The sequence below is a fragment of the Pteropus vampyrus genome, unplaced genomic scaffold (genome assembly GCF_000151845.1).
Source record: "Pteropus vampyrus isolate Shadow unplaced genomic scaffold, Pvam_2.0 Scaffold102, whole genome shotgun sequence".
In the NCBI taxonomy this organism is placed as follows: Eukaryota; Metazoa; Chordata; class Mammalia; order Chiroptera; family Pteropodidae; genus Pteropus; species Pteropus vampyrus.
This window is the reverse complement of record NW_011888883.1, coordinates 2,840,914-2,859,667: the sequence shown is the minus strand read 5'-3', so window position 1 is coordinate 2,859,667 and position 18,754 is coordinate 2,840,914. Positions and strand designations below refer to the sequence as shown.

At 32.1% G+C, this 18,754-nt stretch overlaps 1 protein-coding gene across 2 annotated transcripts in view; it reads right to left on the bottom strand.

Annotated features, from left to right (window-relative positions):
• Positions 1-18,754, bottom strand: part of IBTK (inhibitor of Bruton tyrosine kinase) — a 77,775-nt gene that overhangs the window by 14,717 nt on the left and 44,304 nt on the right. Inside the window, exons 19-25 of one of the 2 annotated variants that reach the window (XM_023533443.1) lie at positions 16,321-16,381; positions 15,648-15,769; positions 13,923-14,035; positions 10,148-10,296; positions 8,835-8,896; positions 7,379-7,471; positions 6,710-6,853 (exon numbers count right to left, since the gene is read on the bottom strand). In XM_023533443.1, coding sequence (XP_023389211.1) covers positions 6,710-6,853; positions 7,379-7,471; positions 8,835-8,896; positions 10,148-10,296; positions 13,923-14,035; positions 15,648-15,769; positions 16,321-16,381 — 744 coding nt within the window. Of the gene's footprint in view, positions 1-6,709; positions 6,854-7,378; positions 7,472-8,834; positions 8,996-10,147; positions 10,297-13,922; positions 14,036-15,647; positions 15,770-16,320; positions 16,382-18,754 lie in introns of both variants that reach the window. The other variant, XM_011364899.2, reaches the window with a different exon arrangement.

Sequence of the window (18,754 nt, the reverse complement as noted above, 5' to 3'; positions counted from 1 at the left end):
AATCTGTGCCATTAATTTAGGAAAAAATTTCCATAATCAAATAATAAATTATATGTATTTTATATATGCTTTATACATATATGTTTATACATACATATTAACATACATATCTTACGTACATATATTTCACAGTCCATTGTTTAATGAGTATAAATAAAAGCAGTACATAAATTTTAAAGAATTTAGCAGAAATGACATTTTATGAAAATGTGATTGGAAAATTTAAATACAAATGAATAATTTTTTTTAAATAATTACAGTTTATTTTGTTTTTATGATTTTTTCATTTAAGTATAGTGGATATACAATATTAATTTCAGGTATGCAATATAGTGATTTGACATTTTTATGTCTTACAATGTGATCACTCCACTAATTTAGCAGAAATTTAACAAAATAAAATAATTGGTCAAATTTTCTTGGTGTCCCAAAATACATAAAATTCATTATTCATTTGTATTTAAATTTTCATAAAATAAATGTATAATAAACATCTCTTAGGTTTCAGTCAAGAAAAAAATACCCTGATTATATTGTTGGCCAAATTTTATGGCATCTTTGTTCTTATGTTTCTAGAATTCTCTTTAACATGCCATTATAGATTTCTTTTGAAATTTAGATAGTCCTTTCAACATGGAAATCTGAGCTCATATTGCTAATAATTATGGAGAAAATTTTTTCTGAATTTGAAAATCAAAGTCTGAAGTTTCAGACAAATGACTACTTTAATCCACTCCCTGAAATCCCATATAAAGTAAACATGGCCAGTAATTAGAAAGGCACAAACCCACAAAGGCAAAAAGTAAAGCATTAAGACAATGGCAAACTAAAATGGAAAAGAGCTAGAGAGATCACTGATGTAATGGAAATAAAAGAAAGCTAATTCTCATCAGCTGAAATGGTAGTAGGGTGTAAAGCTCAGAACCCTGAAAAGGCTCATATATTGGAGCCATCTTATGTTATCAGATCCTGAAGTAGGCATGAGGATGAAAACATGAAAATTAGTCTAAAGATTACTTATGGAGTGGTAAAGAATGTCAGACATCCTCCCTATCTCCATGTGGTCAGATGACTGTACCTCCTCTACCTTAGTAGAAGGAAAGTGTGATTGAAAATCACTAGAGGCAGGTAAAGTCCACATTGAATGGAGAGGTATATGAAAATCTATACCAAATGGTGAGAACCTTAGCCCCTTGAGCCTAACCTCTTTACCCTCCCTAATCAGCTTCCAGAATGCTGGCAACCAAATATGAAAATTAAGAGACAGACCCAGGAGAAAAAACATGGAAATACACAGTCAACCTGTTCCACACAGAAACACAGAGCTTCCAATCAAAACTTAAAAACAATAAAATAAAACATAATTAAACTACAAAACATACAAAGAGTATATAAACATGAATGTAAATCGAAGACTTTTTAACTTGTATAAATGTAATTATAAAGTTTTTTTTTTAATCATCACGATCAGTTTTTTGTAAATTTTGTCATTTAGGTACAATGAGTATATTAGTTTCAGATGTACAATATAGTGATTTCACATTTTTATGCCTTACAATGTGATCGCTAAGTCTAGTAATCATCTATCACCATGCAAACATATCATCAGATTATTGACTATATTCCCTTTCATTTTTTTAATTCATCCCCCCACCCCATCTCTTTTGGTAACCATCCGTGGTCTGTTTCTATGAGTCTGTTTGTTTCATGTTTTACATCCCACATATATGTGAAACAATACAGTATTTGTCTTTTTCTTACTTTTTCACTTAGCAAAATACCCTCTAGGCCCATCCATGTTGTCACAAATGGCAAGATTTCATTCTATTTCTGCGTATTATTCCATTGTGTGTATGCAAATCTTCTTTACCCATTCATCTATCAATGGTTGCTTCCATATTTTGCCTGCTGTAAATAATGTTGCACTGAACAGAGAGGTGGGTGGTTTGTATCTTTTCTAATTAGTGTTTTTGTTTTCTTCAGATAAATACTCAGAAGCAGAATTTGCTGGGTCATATGGTAGACTTATTTTTAGTTTTTTTCAGGAATATCCGTACTTTTTTCCATAGTGGCTGCACCAGTTTGCAGTCCTACCACAAAGACTGCCTTTACCCCACATCCTTGCCAATATGTTATTTGTTGACTTTTTGATAATAGCCATTTCTGACAGGTGTGAGGTGGTATCTCATTGTGGTTTTGATTTGCATTTCCCTGACAATTAGTGATGTTGAGCATCTTTTCATACCTACTGGCTATCTGTATGTCTTCTTTGGAGAAATGTCTTTTTGTGTCCTCTGCTCATTTTTTGATTGGACTGTTTTTGTTGTTGAGCTGTATGAGTTTGATATGTTTTGGATATATCATTTATGAATATATTCTCCCATTAAGTTATTTTTGTTTTGTTAATGGTTTCCTTTACTGTACAGAAGCTTTTTAGTTTGATTAAGTCCCATTTGTTTGTTTGCTTTTGTTTCCCTTGCTCGAGGGGATGCATCCAAAAAGACGTTACAGACTGATGTCAGATAATTTACTACCTGTTTTTTTTTCTAAGAGTTTCATGGTTTCAGGTCTTTAACACATTTTGAGTTTATTTTTGTATGTGGTATAAAAGAGTGGTCCAGTTTTTGTTTTTTTTTTTTTTGCTTCTGTCCAATTTTCCCTACGCCACTGTTGAAGAGACTACTATTACTCCATTGTATATTACTCCATTGTCAATTAGCTGACCACATAAGCAAGGGTTTCTTTCTGGGCTCTCTATTCTGTTCCATTGATCTATGTGTGTTTTTGTGCTAGTATACTGTTTTGATTATTATAGCTTTGTAGTATAGTTTGAAATCAGGGAGCATTATATGTCCAATTTTGTTCAAGATTGCTTCAGCTATCTGTGATCTTTTGTGGTTCCATAAATACTTTCTATTTTTCTATTTCATTTATTTCTGCTCTGCTCTTTATTATTTCCTTCCTTCTACTTACTTTGGGTTTTGTTTGTTCCTCTTCTTCTAGTTTCTTTAGGTGTAACTATAGATTGTTTATTTGGGACTTTTCCTGCTTCTTGAAGTAGATCCATATAACTATAAACTTTCATCTTATAACTTTATAGCTTTTGCTGCATCTCATAAATTTTATAAGGTTATGTTTTTCAGTTTAATTTGTTTTAAAGTAGTTTTGATTTCCTCTTGATCCACTGGTTGTTTAGAAGCATGTTTTTAATTTCCACATATTTGTGTCTTTTTCCAGTTTTCTTTCTGCAGTTGATTTCTAGTTTAATGCCATTGTGGCCAGAAAATATTCTTGATATAATTTCAATCTTCTTGAATTTCTTGAGGCTTGTTTTGTAGCCTAGTATATGATCTATCCTAGTATATGAAAATGTTCCATGTGCACTTGAGAAAAATATGTAATCTACAGGTTTTGGATAAAGTGCTCTATTAATGTCTATAAAATTAAACTAGTCTAATGTATTTCAGGCCATTATTTCTTTATTAATTTTCTGTCTAGATGGTCTATCCATTGAAGTAAGTGGAGTATTAAAGTTCCCGACTATTATAGTATTACCGTTAATTTCTGCCTTTATGTCCATTAACATTTGCTTTATATACCTGGGTACTCTGCTGTTGGTTGTATAGGTATTTACAAATGATATATCCCCTTCTTGAATGGACCTCTTCAGAATTATGTAATGTCCTCCTTTGTCTTTTTACATTGTTTTGAAGTCTATTTTATCAATATAAGTACTGCCACACCAGTTTTCTTTTCGGTTCTATTTACATGGAATATCTTTGTCCCTCTCTTTACTTTCAGAGTGTGTCTTTTGATCGAAAGTGAGTCTCTTGTAGGCAGCATATAGGTGGATCATATTTTCTTAACCATTCTGCCACCTTATGTCTTTATTTTTTGACTTAAAAAACAAATTTATTGTCTCATATTCTGGAGGCTAGAGGTCTGAAATCAAGATTTTGGCAGAGTTGGTTACTTCTGAAGGCTGTGAGGGAGAATCTGTTCCATGCTTCTCTCCTAGCTTCGGGTAGTTTGCTTTCTTTGGTGTTTGTTGACTGTTGCAGCAGAACTCCATTCTTCACATGGCAATTTCTCTATGTGTCTCTCCTTATGTCTTTTTTTCCCCTTCTTTGTCTTTTAATTGAAGCTTTTAGTTCATTTATGTTTAGAATAATTGACGGGTATGTGCTTATTGCCATTTTGTTGTTTTTTGGGTTTTTTTGTTCTCTACAATTTCTTTTTGATTTGTTGGTTCTGTTTTGACTGATTCCTTTCTCTTCGCTTTTTGTGCACTTTTTGTGTATTTTTGGTTTATGGTTACCATGAGGTTAATATATTCCCATCTATATCTAACAGTCTATTTTAAGCTGATAGGCATTAAAGTCCAATTACATTCTAAAAGCAGTACATTTTTATTGCCCTCTCCACTGGTTCTTTTATATCTTTTTGTTTTGTGTAACTCGATTACTTATTGTCCTTATAGTTATTTTTGTTACTACTGTCTTTTAACCTTCCTATTAGCTTTGTAAGTGGTCAACTCACTATGATTATTGTATATTTGCCTTAAGCAGTGAAATTTTTTCCTTTCCTTTATTTTCTTATTTCTGGTAATGGCCGTTTCTGCATAAAGAAGACTCTTCAACATTTCTTGTAAGGCTGGTTTAGTGGTTGTGAACTTCTTTAGTTTTTGTTTGTCTGGGAAACTTTCTTCAAATCTGAATGATAACCTTGATAGATATAGCATCCTGGGTTGCAGATTCCATTTTTCATCACTTTAAATACCTCCTGCCATTCCTTTCTGGCCTGTGAAACTGCATCTAAGAAATCAGCTGATAGCCTTATAGGGTTTTCCTTGTATGTGACTTGATGTTTCATTCTTGCTGCCTTTAAGATTGTCTCCTTGTTCTTAATGTTTGCCACTTAAATTACAGTATGTCCTGCTCTAGGCTTGGAACTCTGCGCTTTCTATTTTTAGACATTATTTCTTCGAATACTCTTTCTGCCCATTTCTCTCTTTCGATCAATCATCTCCACCTCCCCCTCCTCCTCTTCTTCTATCCCAGAGATGTCTTATACTATCCTCATTTTTAAAATTTTTTTTTTCATTTTGCTGTTCTGATTGGGTGATCTTCACTATGCGGTCTTCTAGGTCACTAATCTATTATTCGGTATGAACCAAACTGATGTCAATTCCTTCTAAAGTATTTGTCATTTCTGACTGGTTCTTTATTATATTTTCTCTTTGTTTCAGTGCTGAGTTCCTCTATTGTACTCTCAAGTTTGTTGAGCATCCTTATGACCATTTCTTTGAATTCTTTATTAGGCAAATTACTTAACTCCGTTTCATTAGAGTTTTTCTCTGTAGTCTTTTCTTGTTCCTTCATTTGGGGCATATCCTTCTGCCTCCTCATTTTGTATGACTGTGTTTTTTTCCTATGAGTTGGAGAGAACAGCTATTATCTCCCAGTCTTGAAAGAGTGGTCTCTGTATAGATTGTGTTGAATAGTTTTGGCAGGCTGGTTATAGTCAGAGCTGAAACATGCAGTGCCTACTATGTCGCCTGGCGTGCGCATGCTCCCTTGCCTTTCTAATCTGGGTAGGGCTTCCTAATCTTGCTTTAACTGTCTGTGATCAGAGCAGGGTTACTTTGCACACTTGCAGCTCAAAGCCCTCCTAGCTCTGCCCTTTCTGTGGGTGGGGCAGCTACCATGCGCACATAGCCGTACATTACTAGTTCTGTACCCTTTCCAATGCATCTCTTCATGTGCCACACCCCTCTCACTCCATACAGGCAGCCCTGACTGCATTCCCTATTACTTTAATTGTAGGCCCTCTGAGCAGGGCCACTATGCATGCCTGCTTCTCAATGACCTACTAGCTCTGCCCTTTCTCTAGCTAGGGCAGCCATATGTGCGCAGAGCAACACCCCACTCACTCCATTCAGGGCAGCTCTGCATGTGGGTACCACAAAGTTTTCATAGCTCCGCACTTTCTTCAGGTGGGGCAGCCCCGCGTGTGTGTTTAGCAGTGCCCCACTATCTCCACACTTTCTCTGGACAGGGCAGTTCCACATGCAAGTACCATAGCATTTTACTAGCTCTACACACTCTCTAAGAGAGACAATCCTCACGTGAGCACACAGTAGTGCTCCACTATCTCTGCACTTCTTCTATACAGAGTAGCCCTGCAGGTGGGGCACTGCTGGGGTACATGAAACAGCATCCTGCTATACCGGCTGGATCAATCTCTGGGTGGAAGGGTCCCTTGTTTGCATGCTATAGCACCCTCCTGTTTCTGATGGAGTTAGCTCCAGGAGGGGTGACCAGGAACGCACCACAGCTCCCTGCAGCTTGGCCAGAAAACCTGGATAGAGCTCCATACACTATCCACAGGGGAAATGTAAACAATGGTCTTCACCAGTTCCTCCAATCCTGGGTTGTTCCCTCACCTCCTGGAGAGCTCTGTGGTGCCCCTTCTCTAAACACTAATTAAAATACCAAGAAGAAATTATATCTAAGTATAAAAAACTTTTAAAAACATGATGTACTTATCAAACAAACAAACAAAATTTCCAAAGTTCCAGTTTTTGACTTAAAAGCAAAGAGGGAAATGAAATATTTGAAAAGACAGGGGAAAAAAACCCAGAAGCCATAACTACCTTAAACGCTTAATGCACAGATCTATGCTTATTTTAATAGAAATCAGAACATACCATGCATGTGCTGGTTTTGAGGTTTTTGAAGGAGCCATTAAAGCTGTTTCCATGCTATTCATTCCTGAATTATTTTCTTTGGTAGTCATTGCGATCATTTTTCGTTGCTTCTGAGAAAGTTTAGCTCCAGGAGAAATCATTTTGCTAGAAATTAAGTTAAAACCAATTAGTTTCACTACTAAGAAAGTTTAATTCCAAAAGAAATTTGATTACTAGAAATTAAATTAAACCAATCACATTAATTTCTGCTTAACAAAGGTTACAGGTAATTATATTGCTTTCTGTTTATCTGATGTGGTTTTACTATTATTGGATCAAAATGGCCACAAGTTTTAACAGTGACAATATCAGTTTATAGCATTAATGACCAAGTAATAGCTACATATGAGCCTCTTACTTATAAATACACTTGCATCAGAACCAATCCACAATGATCATTTTAGAGGCAAGCTTCTATACTCCACAGAAGCTGGACTATCAACCCAACTAAATCTTTACCATATATTTAAGAAATAATGTTAGGGAGGCTAAATTACCTAGAAAAGAGCTTATAATTAACTTTAACTTAAAATGCAGAAAAATAATAAAAAAGGTCCAGTAGGTCTAATTCTTTAGGGGAAAACTATAACAACATGATCTTTCCTTTTTTATAACTTTTTAAAAACCAACCTTAAATTTGTCTTTGGTGTAGCTCCACATTTTTGTCTATTTTCTTCGATTTGCATGATAGTTCTGAGATCCATGACAGGAGGGCTGACAGGACTAAAAGACATATAAAAAGTTACTTTACAATGCATTTGTTAATCCATTGAAAAAAAAAAAAAAAGTCCAACCTCCAAATTTAACTGAAACTGTAAATTATATATAAGATTTATGAGAGAACAATTTAGGTTTGTTTCAACTGTGACCAACTTCAAAAAAGATATTTTGAATGAAAGCTACTTTTATCTATACATATATAAATAAATAAATAACAACTAAAATGCATCAAAAGTCATAATGGTAAATAATTTCAACTCAAAGAAACAAAAAAGCCAAGCAACAGAAAGATTTGTAACTTATCTTAGGCAGAACTCAAAGTTCAATTTAAATTCTTATCCTTTAAGATGAACTTAAAAATTATTTTATTTTTAACAAAATTACTACTACCGTCTAATGTTAACAAAAAAAAAATTTAATGGAAAAACTTGGGGATGCTCAACAATATTAAAAACCCACCACAGGGAGTTATATCGTAATGAGGAAAAATTCTACAATCTTTAAAAATATCCAAGATATTTTGCTGACTTTACACCAAGCTATTCTTAAAACATGTTTAATAAAACAGTCTAACATTAGTGATTAGGTGATGCTTCTAGATGTTCTTGCAAATGTTTACTTAAGCAAAAAAATTGAAACCAATTCCTGAACTACCTTTAAACCATGTGCCAGCATACACTGGGATGTCATAATCTTTGTCCCAACTGTGTAAAATACAGCATATTTCAAAATAATTACATAAATCATTCAGATAATAATATAAACAGTAAATCAATTAATAGTTTTAGAATATTATAAATCATAGTAGGTATATAAAGATGAAGTACAAGCTCAATAAACACCGAAAAAGAACACTTCATTTTAATTGTATCTACTTCAGTTTCAAAATATTTACTTTTCTAAATAAAAAAAATGGTTAAAATATGTTAAAAGTACAGTATAACATTAAATGAATATCTTCTGAAAATTAACTGTGAAAAACAACACATTTTGTGAGATCTTAAATACCCCTAAATGTGCAAAAAAATAAAAATAAAGTAAGCCTACAAATGACAAAATGGTCTTCCTGAGTGGGAGTTTTAACTAATATATACTATCCCTCCCCCCACCCCAAAAAGCTGATATTAAATCATTACATGTGTTATATATGGATTTACTAGATTTACAGATGACAATACAAAGGCAACTAAATTTGGGGGGAATAAAAACCTATTTTACCTACTTAGTAATTTGTATGCATTTAAGTGATTTTCTGTATGTTAGAAATCTGTATTATTTTTAAATGTGCTTCATTGAAATTTTTTATTTGACTCAAAATGAATGATATTCTTCAGACTAACAGGTTTGCACAAAATGAATATCCTACCTGAAAGAGCCAGCAACCCAACTGGAAGAGCTTGAGGTATCGATTCTGTTACTGGGAATAGGCTGTGGAGCAGATAGTTTAAGTATTGGTGATTTTTCCCACGGTTTTAAATCTTCCCTAAAATATGTAGGTGTACCATTAACATATGGTTTAGTTTTCCCCTGGGGGTAAAAACAAACAAAAAAAACATTCAAAAGATGAATAAAAATGTAAGCACCTACCAGAGTAGCTAACGCATAGTCGGTACTTAAATATTGGTTGATTATATTAAAGAGTATAATTTTATGACAATAATCTAGTATTTTCAATTCAGTTACTTCTTCTATATTTAGTGCTTTGGCCAATTCTCACACCAAATCAATGACTATAACCGAATTGTGAGCTTTGGGAATAATTTTTAGGGAAATAAGTTTCTATATTAAATCTCTATTTACATGATCATTAAAAACGTTAATAAAATTTATCCAAATAAGATATGAAGCAGTAACTTCAAAATTAAAGCCCATGACTTTAAAATGAGACAAAATGAAAGTCTGATATAAATGTCATATAATTCACTTTGAATGTAATTAAAGTACTCTGAATAAAATTAAAGTCAAATAATATTGACACTTTAAAAGGGACTGTTAACCTGTTGAGACAAATTTTCCATTGTCTCAGGAATTTCTAGTTCTAATGTGTTGTGGATGTATAGTGGTCAGAAAAAAATGTCACTATCTAATAAGTCAGACAGTTTCCTTCCTTGTAGATTAACAATTATGGAATAAAACGTTAAGAGATGCCTAAAAAATGGCCTCCCCACAGATGAGGACTAGGAATTATGCAGCTTAATGTGAATTGTGCCAGATTAGGAGAGGAATTCCATTCCAGATTGTATTGCTCCAGTTAACATCATAGAAGAAAGAGACTATGCAGAATTTGAAATTAAGCTTACAGTCAAAATCATTTTCCTTTGACAATTTTTAGCTGGTACTAACTGACATTTCACAAAATAATTTTCAAATAATTCAGCTATAAATGTTTTTCAATATATCTATACAGTGTTCCTATATTTTACACCAACATGTATTTTAGTTGCAGAAAGATCATAAATAAAACATAAAGGGCTCAAAGCTGCCATTAAAATCATAAAACTAGAAATATTATGCAAATTTGAAAAAACTAACACTACATATGTCATTAATTATATTTTATTATAAACCAACTAAACACACTTTTAAAGTAAAAATAATATAAAACTGAAGATAAACTGTCTATATACCTAAATTTTGAAGTTACGAAAATAGTACTTTGATAGAAAAGTAAAAACAAACCTCAAACTTATCTGAATGAAATCCTGTTGTAAAATCAGGGGACTGTAAATCTCTAGGACTACCCACTCCCACACAGCTTCCTTCAGAGTCTGATGTCAATAATTCGGGAAGAGAGTCCACCGAATTGGCCTTATCAGACCTTAATAATCCTAAAAGGTAAATTAAAAAATATGTGTGTATATGGATATTTAAACACATGCACATTAGACATATATTATATTCAATAAACCCAATAGAGCCAAAAGCTTCCATTAATCCAAATGTAACATTTAAATTATAGCCACTGTAGCAAAATCTTAATTCAGCTAACTGAAAAAGGATTTCAGTTGAAGTGAAAACTGCAATGGAAATTTAAAATCTGGATTTAAAACAGTTTCCAGTATATACAAATTATGCAATGAACCTGAGGAAGACAGTTCTTTGGGATCTGCTTTAGAAAATGATTCAGAACTTTTTTCCACATAAAAATAAAGACAAAATAAACTTCAGACCCTGCGCCCTCCATTTTCCTTCGCATCCATCTCTGCACCCACACAGAGGGGCTCAGTAGGAGAGGCTCAATAGGAGAGGCTTTGCAGAAGCTAACTGTGGTCTGTTTGAGTGTTTTCCTTCTGCAAAAATCTGTGGATTGAAAGCTATTTTTAATTAGCTTATCACTTAAAGCAAAAGAGTTGTTATGAAATGTATATATCATTTCTTCTCTTAACCAGGCTAAATACCTGTCTCCCTGCCACACCTGGTTTCCAGGTTCATCAGGAGATCAGAGTCATTTCAAACATAAACACAATAAAAAGTAAAAATTTTTTTAAAAAGTAAAATTTTGCTTTGGTTCATGTGTTTATTTTCACATATTTTAAATTTTGTAAAATCTAAATGAAGTAGGAAAATGACCCAAAAAAACACATTATATAGATGGTAACTAAAAGCTATACAATTGATTTTAAATAAATAAAACATATCATCTCTTATACATTCAAATAAGTATTGTTCTTTACAAAGTAAACTACCTTGAAAAGATATATGCCTCTTTTGTGGTTATCATTGCTAAAACAGAGTTTGAAAATAACATTCAAACTGTTCCCCCCACAATATTTTAAATATTTTTATCTGAGAGCATATTTAATACCAAATGCTCTCAAAAATCAAAGGAATAAATCTAATAAAGAAGATGATTAAAGAGGCCAACAATTATTTTGGGTATAGAAAACATTTTTCACAGAATGTCTTTTGACTAATTTTAAGGATCAACACAAATAAATGTTAAGCCTTTACACATCTGTCTTTGATAAAATTTGTCTCATACTCAAAATTTTTTAATTGGGGGTCTTTTTGGCCCCCAATTAAATGTAACCTTTCAATCACTATCTGCTTTAGCCACAGAAAAAGCAGTTCAGTAGGAAGAAAACTGGAATCAAGAAAATAAATCTATTTCTGTCTGTCTTTACCTTGAATCACTTAAAGTGTTCTTAGCTTGTTTCCTCAGGCTTAAAGGAAGGGATATATAAATTAGTTCATTGCTAATGTCTTTTCCAGCTGTGACATGCTAAGACTAATACATGTGCTAACAATAACATTATATAAAACAAACCGAGTGCCTGCTTTTCCACAGTCTTTTAGGTGACTGGAAAATCATTAGTTTCATGACTATCTATCCATTTAATCATCCTACTATCAATCCACCTATGCTTCCTTCTAAGGACGAGAGGTAATTCACACAACACAGAGAACACAAAATCACAGAATTAAAAAAATTTTAAGGTCTTAAAATAGGAATCGAGAGATGTGGTAAATGAGAAACCATTCTTCAGTGCTGCATCAATCAATTTAGATACATTATCTAATTTTTTTATATCTTCTGTGTTATCTAAAACAACTATTCCTTACATTACTTATTCCTTTGAGCTTTATCAAGCATGTCAAGTACCTCATTTGTAGTATCTTATTAAACATAAATGATATTCTTTTTTTCCCTGAATAACAGTTATTTTTTCCACAGACATACAAAACAATATACACTTACATTTATTGAAGTTGCTTGTATAAGGTTGATTGACTACGAAAATACTGCTGATAGAAATAGCCCCAGGTTATGTTACTGCTACAGACACATATACCATTTCTGAAAGCCATACTATAGTCTCATTTTATAGTCACACCTCATATTTTTATCTATTTTTATCAATAAGATTTAGATGATTTAATCTGAATTTAATCAGATCAATCTATAATGTGGGCTAGTCTATAATACTACTGGCCTGAACTTTTGAAAACAAAACAAAAAGGTGTGTAGGGTGCTGATCTTAGTTTAAAAATATTAAAGAGATATTAATAAACAAAGGAAATATTAATCTTGATAAAATACTAGATTTTTTTTTAAAGGTTAAAACAAAAAAGGCTATAAAGACACTTTTAAACAATTAGGGAAATCTCGATATAGATTATATTACTAGATAATATTAATGGATTAATGTAACTATCTTAGATAATGATAGTCTTTGTGTAAGAGAATATCCTTAGTTTTAGAAGATTCATGTTAGTTTGAGGTTAAATATCATGTCTACAACTTACTTTCAAGTGGATCAGTAAAAAAGTGAGTGTGTAGAATATTTGTAGGATGAGGGAAGAGAGCATGCGACAGGAAGCCAACAAGAAAAAGCAAGTGTGGTTAGAGGTTAACAATAAATGTGGATGAAGGATAGAAGATGTTCATGGCATTATTTTTCTTTCATCTTTTTGATAGGTTAAAGATTTTGAAAAATAAACTGGGAAACAAATTTTTAGAAAACTAGTTTTTTGCTTTTTTTTTTTTTAATTTTTTTGGGGGGAGTCCCTAATTAATTTTTGATAGGGTAAAGGAGTTGTGACCAAAAAGCTTGAGAACCATTAATGTAATCAAATGCCCCAAATGGGGACACTTTCAGAGTGCATGGGGATACTATAAATAATTATACCAAACAATGAAGTGACAATACACCTCAGCTTACCTAGGAAATCCCAGATAAAACTACATAATCTTTACTTTCAACCAGGCTCATATAATGTCTAGCTAGAAAATGTGTTGTATACTACTACTAGATTATAACCTTCTTATGCACATGAATGGCATCTCATTTGGCATCTGCCTTAGAGCACTTATATTATTTGAAGCCACATGATATCTGTCATGTTTTGCCCACTTCTGCTAACCCCCCATGCCACTAGCCAGAGCAGTCTTTCTAAAAACATAACTCTTATTCAGTCATACCCTGCCTTAAAAATCCATCAATAACTAACTAACCATAGTCTTCAGAATAAAATCCAAATACCTTAGTTTGGCATATAATACCCTCCAAAATCTGACCTTCTCCAATCAATCTCCTATCTGCACATAACCCTATCTGGCTGAATCAATTTGAACTATATGTACAAGAAATGTGCAGTTCTTTCTATTGCTTCTAGGTTTGGGAACATATTATCCCCTTCTCTTAGTAAGTCTATCTGCCTCCTTTTTTTGACTAACTTCTCGTCATTGTTCAAGATCCAGTGCAGGTATCACTGTCCTCTAAGAAATCTTTCCTATCTTCTCAGATTGGTTTGGGTGTCCCACAGCAACCTTCAGATTACTTATCACAGTATACTATCATTTTCTGTAGCCTCACTAAGACAAGGACTACTTTCTATTTCAGTAGCCCCAAGAGATGGCACATAATAGTATTTAATACAGGTTAAATGAATTAGATAATGGAGACATGAAAGATGAGATCAAGAAATATATCCTAAAACACTTTCCACTAACCTGTAGATGGTGGACTCTGAATGATATCTGAAAGGTTATAACCTCCAGAACTATCTGAACGTTTACGTGGCTTCTTTTTTGCTTTTGTTTTTGTCTTCTTGAACATACTTTCCCTAGCAAAAAAAAACAAACAAACATAAAAGTCATTTTTTTAAGTATAAAAATCATTTTAAAAAACAAATTTAGAGATGAAACTGAAGAACTATGTATTTTGAGCATTCTGATCAAACAGAAAACAGATATGAATATGAATGCTGTAGTCACATTTAGCTATGTGCAAATTCCTCAATTTCACTGAACCTCAGTGTGATACTATTACTTGTTCTAACTCTAGCATTTCTGTGAAAGTTAGAAACAAGATGGTATATAGGAAAATTCTTTGAAAAGCCAAATACTGCACATTTTCATACAAAAGCTATTATAAACTATAATCTTGAACAAAAAATATCTGCTGATAACTTTTAAAGCATTTCAGGGAATGTTTAATTGCCTAAATTATTATTAATCAGGAAAAAAAATTAAATGATCTATTAGGATTACAACTATCTTTTTTTACTAAAAAATTAAAGATTTCATTATAAACTCATCACACAGGTCAGCTGTGAATACTATTTTGTAAAGGATAACATATTTATGTCAATGTTAATAATTTTATAAATTTTAATATAACATGTCGTATATATAAGTAAGATATCTATAAACTGCCAAGTATCCCAATGCTACGACACTCTAAAAAAGGGGTTAAGAAGAAAATCTCTCGAAACCAAGAGCAGTTTTTCAGTGAGCTACATAGTGGATTACTACACTCACATGCGTAAATAACTTGAACAACCAAAGACTGTATTTTAACAAGTCATTTACCAAGTAGAAGGAATGTAATTGTTAGCAGTTGATAAGTAAATCTAAAACATGAATTGGAAATTCTAAGCAGGGCTTGTGAAATGGTCAGCCCCACTATAGGGAGGTTATCTAGAACCTGGGATATTTTGTTGGACTCCCCCCAAATGTCAGTCACTCCAGGCCATATCTCTTGAACTAGTCAGATTCTTTACAGAGAGGAATCTAAAGAAGTGGCTGATGCACTCCTCTCTGTTTCACCCTCTCCAAAAGGCAAACTCTAGTCTTTCATACCAAGATGGAGGAGGTACCATCACTTGGTTGAATGAGGTTCAAGAAGAAATCAATGCTCTGTGAAAGACTCTCAAAAAATGTTCTTTTCAAAATCCAACTACTCACCCTGGTCTTCATAAATCTGGTACTTCTAATTCTTAAGTCTTTCCAAAATTCTGTTTTAGTTTTTTCTGTTCTAAGTCATTACTACGCAGCAACCACTTTCCAACTTTCAAAAACTGTTAACATATCCTGACTGCTGTTTTCTCCTTCCCTGTTCTCTCTGCTTTAGCGTATCATGCCTTTTTTTATTTCTTTAACTTCAGCAGGGTTTTGGAAGGTAGTTAAGATAAATGCACTAATTCAACCCAAAATGTTTAACCTGAAGGCTACGTTCCTTTCACATTTATATGTAATTCTGGTATATCTGTAAATATAAATTATTAATTTAACTTTATAATATACCAAGGCTAAAAATGAACATACATTATTTCTTATGTCAGGTTTCTCAACTTTTTCCTTTCAATATCAATATAAAAGTGTCAGTAATGTCCAAGATCCAAGGTGGGGAACAGGGGAAAGAAAAGAAAGAAGAAAAAAGGAAACAGTGCTTACAAATAATTTTGTTCAATATTTACTTCTTCTTTAAAAAAAAAATCTCCATCTTCTAGTTCCAAATAGCTAATATCTGGTCCATCTTGATATGGTGTAATGACTCTTCTATCCATTGCTGGAATCTACAGGAAAAAAGATGTCACTTTAAATACAAAATTTATAAAGATATTTTTTAAATAGGTATAATATCCCATATTTTAAAATGCAGTGACATTAACTAGAAAAAAATCTAGAACGTTTAATGACTTCCTAAACTTAAATCAAGGGGGTGAAACTGATTAAAGTTTACTCTATAAAATTGTAAAAAAAAAAATAAAAAACCTTAACAAAAAAGCTCCCCTATATTAAAAAGACAAATCAATCTATTTGTTAGGGATCATGTAAATTCATGTTTTTGCACTGTCTTCACCTTTGGTAAATAATAAAAAATGAAAGACTCTCTGAAGCTTTCAATAACTTTCCCTTATAGAGGAATTAAAAGATACTAATTTTTATCATTATTTTCAATTTTGATTATCATACTTATTAATGAGAATCTGTAAAGAAATACTAAGTCCTATTTTAAAAGGTCCTAATGTATTAGAATTCATTAAGAACATATTCCATTGAGACAACTGACCTAATAATATACTGCTTTAGTTGATAATTTCATTGAAAAAAACATAAACCTTACCATTTTTCGATAAAATACAGAAAGATCCTTCAAAACACCAACACTTAAAACATCAAGAGACCTAACAAATAAGATACAAAATTTTATCTTAATATCCTAGTGAGTTAATATCTGTCAAGATTTTCAAATATGTAGAGATATTTTATATTGCTGAATAAGTTTTTTTAAAGCATTAATATGCTAGCTGCTATAAATTCTTTTTGGATGCGTAGTTATATACATAGATATATTCAGAACACACTAGAAAGAACACATGAACAGAACACACTAGATGAATATGTTGAATAAAACTCAAGCAACTAATATGAGTAAGTGATAGGAAAATCTTTTCTATCATAACAAAACAGCAAGTATGTATTCATTTTCAACCATTTTCTACAAATATAACCTACAGAAATATTGTAGAACATTGTAGTGCTGTATTGATAGAACAGTGGCCTAACTATCAGGATACCGACATTCTATGTAGAATTATCACTACTACCAATTACCTGCATGACCTTGAGCAACTCACTCTATTTCTCTGGGCTTTAGTATCTTCACGAGTAAAATGACATTCGGACCAGACCAGTAGTATTCTAAGTAGAGTTTAAGGAACTCTCAGGTTCCAAAGAGGTACTTTAAGGCAGCAGTGAAAATTTAACACAAAGTTTACATTCTGATTATTTTAAAACTATTTTCCCAACTAATACAAAACAACTTGCATATTCAAATCTGTAACATACCAGTTTTAACACTTTGAGGATAAGTAACTTCTGATGCTATGTCAATTTTAGTACACCCTCCTTTCTTAATATTTCTGTGCATATTTATTTACACTTCTTCTAACAAATACCTATTTGGTTAGGAATGGTTAAGTTTGTACACATCTTGGTTTTAATGCAAGTTATGCGTGTCTACTTATATAAATAGAGACATCGCCACAGCACATTCTGTGCCATTCTTAACATTAATAGTTCAGCTGACATGCTTGTCACAAAATAAACAAACAATAGTAGTATGACTATCATTTTCTAGTATATTTTAGAGATTTGGTGCCTATTTTAGACTTTGGTTGATTCTTATCTGATACCAAGTAAGCTTAATTTGGTAAAAAAAAATTTGCTATGATTAGAATTACTAACATAAAGTCCACAAAAAATTAAATTTATTCTGAAACCCTAGCCAAGCTCTCACACTAAAATACCGGAGGCATTTAAAAATGATATTGGCTAATACTCCATAACATTAATTTGCACTTGAACAAAAAAAACAAAGCATTAAACAGCCAAAATATTATTTCCTCTAAATTAAACTGTAAGAGCCAATTATTAAGAATGTTGTAGAGGAGTATTTGAGATCTTGCTCCCCAACACAAGTTTAGCTCAAATAAACTCTTATAAAAATTCTCAAAAAAAGAAAAAATCTGTTAGTACAACAATTATTTCAATCATGTTTTGAAATCAGTTTCATTAAAGATTATGACGTGCAAAGTGAGTTATCAAAAACTGTTATTTATAATAAATTATATGAGTCAAGATTTTCTTGATTCTTTACAAAAGTTTCCTGGGTTTTCCATCTGTAATTTGACAATATAAATAGAATCTACTCCACAGGGTTTTCATGAAATTAACTATATCTATGTAACACTTTTAGAATGCTGCCTGGCATATACCATTAGTTTTCATTATTACCATTATCAGTTATTACCATTAATAATTATTATGGCAGTAATATTATTACGAGTAAAACAAAACACAAACTGGATACTGAAACTAAAAATGCAAACTGACACCAAGATCTCTAATCTCAAATTTCTGTTCACCAAGACAGACTCATTTTTATCATCACTGACCTTATAGTAAGTAAATGTAATGAAATTCTGACCTTATTAAAAAATAAATCTGTAAATTTATTTCATTAAAAATTCCACTGCTAAAACGGTTGAAAACAATGAGACAGTTTCCAAGATCCCTTTAATTTAAAAATGTCTAGGACTCCTATTAGCATTTATCAAATTCTTTTCATTCAGGTAATCCTTAATAAATTATGAAATATTAGCTTATAAAACAGAGTGTGTGTGTATATATATGTATATAAATATATATATGTATATATAGAGAGAGTGTGCGCACATGAATTTTTATGTAAAATGTGTCATTTTTCATTAGGAACATTCCATTACTTGTTGATTTCTACATAAAGCCTTCAACACACCTATCAGCATGCAATAAACTAGAGGAATTAAATGTTTCAGGCCATCCCTAACGTCCTAAATTTTACCAAAGAATCAATATGTTTGTACAGGAAATATCTTAAAGATAATAAATACAAAGAAAAAATAGAAATCAACCAGTAACAAATTTTATGGGTGCTTACATGTGAATTAATTAAGTACTGGCTTAGTATTACAGTTTCCAAAAGCCAAGATAAAAATTACAGTTACAAACCTAAA